This window comes from Chelonoidis abingdonii, chromosome 1 (genome assembly GCF_003597395.2).
Source record: "Chelonoidis abingdonii isolate Lonesome George chromosome 1, CheloAbing_2.0, whole genome shotgun sequence".
Classification (NCBI taxonomy): Eukaryota; Metazoa; Chordata; order Testudines; family Testudinidae; genus Chelonoidis; species Chelonoidis abingdonii.
The window spans coordinates 549,975-553,374 of record NC_133769.1 but is presented as its reverse complement, the minus strand read 5'-3'; the positions used below and the strand labels follow the sequence as shown (position 1 = coordinate 553,374).

General features: G+C 61.5%; 1 protein-coding gene across 1 annotated transcript in view; it reads left to right on the top strand.

Annotated features, from left to right (window-relative positions):
- KCP (kielin cysteine rich BMP regulator) overlaps window positions 1-3,400 on the top strand; it is a 63,763-nt gene that overhangs the window by 8,583 nt on the left and 51,780 nt on the right. The window contains 4 exon segments of the mRNA XM_075063427.1: window positions 1,878-1,960; window positions 2,240-2,333; window positions 2,764-2,843; window positions 3,066-3,151. Of these exon segments, the coding sequence (XP_074919528.1) occupies window positions 1,878-1,960; window positions 2,240-2,333; window positions 2,764-2,843; window positions 3,066-3,151 (343 nt within the window).

Genomic DNA, 3,400 nt, shown 5'->3' with positions numbered 1-3,400 from the left:
CCCCTCACTCCTGACCCACAGCCCCTGTTAGCCCAGCCCCGGGCTTCCCACCTCCCAGCTCTGCTGGTGCCCCTCACTCCTGACCCGCAGCCTCTGCTAGCTCTGTCCTGGGCTCCCCCCGCCCCCCCACGCCTCACCCTGCTGGTGCCCCTCACTCCCAACCCACAGCCCCTGCTAGCCCTGTCCTGGGCTCCCCACTCCCCAGCTCTAACAGTGCCCCTCACTCTTGACCCGCAGCCCCTGCTAGCCTGTCCTGGGCTCCCCCCCGCGCCTCACCCTGCTGGTGCCCCTCACTCCTGACCTACACCCCCTGCTATTCCAGCCCAGGGCTCTCCCTGCTCCCCACGCTGCCAGTGCCCCTCACTCCTGACTTGCAGCCCCCTGCTAGCCCTGTCCTGGGCTCCCCCCACCCCTAGCCCTCCCGGTGCCCCTCACTCCTGACTCGCGGCCCCTGCTATTCCAGCCCAGAGCTCCCCCCTCGCCCCCGACTGATGCCTTACACTCCCAATTCACAGCTCCTGCTATTCCAGCCCTGGGCTCCCCCCCTCCCCGCCCCACGCTGCTGGTGCTCCTCACTCCCGACCTACAGCCCCCTGCTATCCCTGTTCTGGGCCCCCCCCCACAGCCCTGCCCGTGCCCCTCACTCTTGACCCGCAGACCCGCTCTCTCTGCCCCCACTAGCCATGACTGACGGTGCTGCCCGTGGGAGCCACCTGAGGTCACTCAATTAGGGTGAACTGCAAACAAAACGGGGCGGACAAACCCCATATGCTGGTGGTTATTCCACTACTTAGATTTACCAACCAGCACAAAACACCTCTAGTACCTCACTGGTTACTTAGAAATTTAAACCACGCGGTTCCCTTAAAGTGCCCAGCCTCAGGCCTCCGTCCAGACACACCTGTCAGATATGATGATGATTCCTGATAATCTTACTTCATCATATAAAAGAAAAGGTTCTTCCAATTCCAAATGGATCAGCCACATAGCCAGGTCCAATTATAACTTAGATCTTACCCAAAATACACGTCACAGCCAATTCTTATTAACGAAGCTAAAATTTATTAGAAAAGAAAAGAGAGAGAGTGTTGGTTAAAAGATCAATACACATACAGACTTGAATTCAATTCTTGAGGTTCAGATACGTAGCAGAGATGAGCTTGTAGTTGCCAAAAGTCCTTTTAGAAATAGCCCATAGGTTATAGCCCAATTTCCATATTCAGGGTGGCTCCAGTCATAATTCAGGGTAACTCCAGTCAGTTGACTTGGGAATCTCAAATCCTTTGTGGCTATAAGGATTCCCCCTCCTTGAAAACCACCAAAAATGCCTCAGATCTGAAAGATGAACAAGGAACCTGGGAAACATGATTCCAGCGCTATCTTAACGTTTCCAGGCAGAGGCTCTTGTGCGGCCTGGGAAAAAGACAATTAGGCTTTAACTTCCCTTCTTCTTCCCCAAACATCCCTGGGCAATTAGCCAGGGTAAGTTATCCAATCTACAGTTCAGGATGCAAGTTACGCATCAACCTCCAGAGACACAGAGACAATAACACCATTTCAACTTGAAGTATCATCTAAATGCTATATTCCTTTCTGCAGATTTAGATTAAAGCATCATGCAATAAGACAAGGACTGTTTGCTGGCATCCCACCTGAGCAAACACCTCCCCTTCCACCTCTAACAATGCAGACCTGCATTTCAAAGCTCTGCTCATTTACATATCTTCCTAATCAGTCCTTGAGGTTCACCCTGGGTCAGGTCAGTTAATTAACTCTTTCTGGCCCGGTCACCCTTCAAGGAGAGTATATTACACTCATAACATCACACCGGGGTCTGGGTCTAGGGGCCCGGTTGAAGCCAGTTCTCTCCCGCCCAGGCTGTGTGGACGGAGCCGCCCGGCGGGAGCATGGCAAGGAGTGGACGCCACGTGCAGACCCCTGCCAGAGCTGCCGCTGCTTGGTAAGACCATGCCCCCCCGTGTCGCTGGGCAGGGTCTGGGGGTCCCCATCCCTCAGGGCACCTCTTGCCTGCGCCCCCTGCTCCTCAGGGCAGAGCTCTATCCCGAGGCTCTGCCCCCAGCCTGGCAAAGGCTCTACCCCTCCCATTATTTGGCTAGACCCTTTCCAGGGGGCCCTGGGTCTGTCTGGGGGTCTGGGTGGGGCTGGAACGCCCCAGGCTGGGAGCTGCTGCCCCGCGAGCAGCCCCCAGAAGTCCTGACCCCCCCCTCGCCCTGCACAGGATGGCCGCGCCTTGTGCAGAAAGAGGCAATGCGCCAGGCTGTGCCGTCACCCTGCCAGCCCCCGGCCGGGCACCTGCTGCCCCATCTGCGACGGTGAGCAAGGGGAGGGGCTCCTCGCGGTGGACAGGGCTGTGCTCCCTGGGGCCGTGGGGGGCAGGGAGGGTCAATGGGGAAGTGGGTTGGTCCCACGGAGCCATTGGGGGGCCATTGCTGGATGGCTCCCTGGAGTGAGGGCCCTGGCAGTGCCCAGGGCCAGTGCTCCCCTCCCAGCCCTGGGCCCCCCCCTGCGTTGGGTCCTGGTGGGTGCCAAGTGGGGCCGGGGGGTGAGGTGAACACTGGGCTGAGGCCCAGCAAACTTGTTGCGTGCCCTGGCCGCGGGGCCGGCCCAGTGCCCTGAGGAGGAGGCCCCTGGGTGCCCATCCCACCCTGCCAGGGGGGCGGTGCTGAGGGCTGTGGCTGTCCCTGGGGGGGAACAAGGGAATGGGGGGGCTCCCTCAGCCTGCACTGCTCTGTCTCCCTGCAGGCTGCTCGCTGGACGGCCGGGAGTTTGCCAGCGGGGAGCCGGTGCCCAGCAGGGAGCCCTGCACCCAGTGCGCCTGCGTGGTGAGTGCTTGGGCAGGGCGCCTGGCCCTGCCTGTCTGCTCACCAGAGGGGCGAAGGGGGTGGGCAGGGGAAGGGCCCGGGCTGGCAGGGGCTCCCGAGTGGCAGGGATGGGAGGGGTCAAGGCAGCATGTGGGGCTGGGCCCTAGGGCTCCCCCAGACCAGGATTGGGGGGGACAGGCTGGGGCAGCATCTGGTAAACGGGGGGGTGCATGTGTCATGCAGAGCGGGAACGTGTTGTGCAAACCCACCGCCTGCCCAGCTGCCCCCTGCCCGGAGCCTGTCCGGAGACCTGGCGAGTGCTGCCCACGGTGAGTGGGGCTGGGGGTGGGGCACTGCCTGCGGTGAGTGGGGCTGGGGGAGGGGAGGCCGCTTGTGTTGAGTGGGGCTGGGGGTGGGGCACTGCCTCCGGGCAGTGGGGCTGCGGGAGGGGTGTCGCCCACGGTGAGTGGGGCGTCGCCCGCGAGCGAGTGGGGCTCTGGCATCCCTTGGGGAGGGGCTGTACCGTCACGAGGCACCGCGGCCTGGGGGGTCAGGAGCTGGCCCAGGCTTTGCGGGGT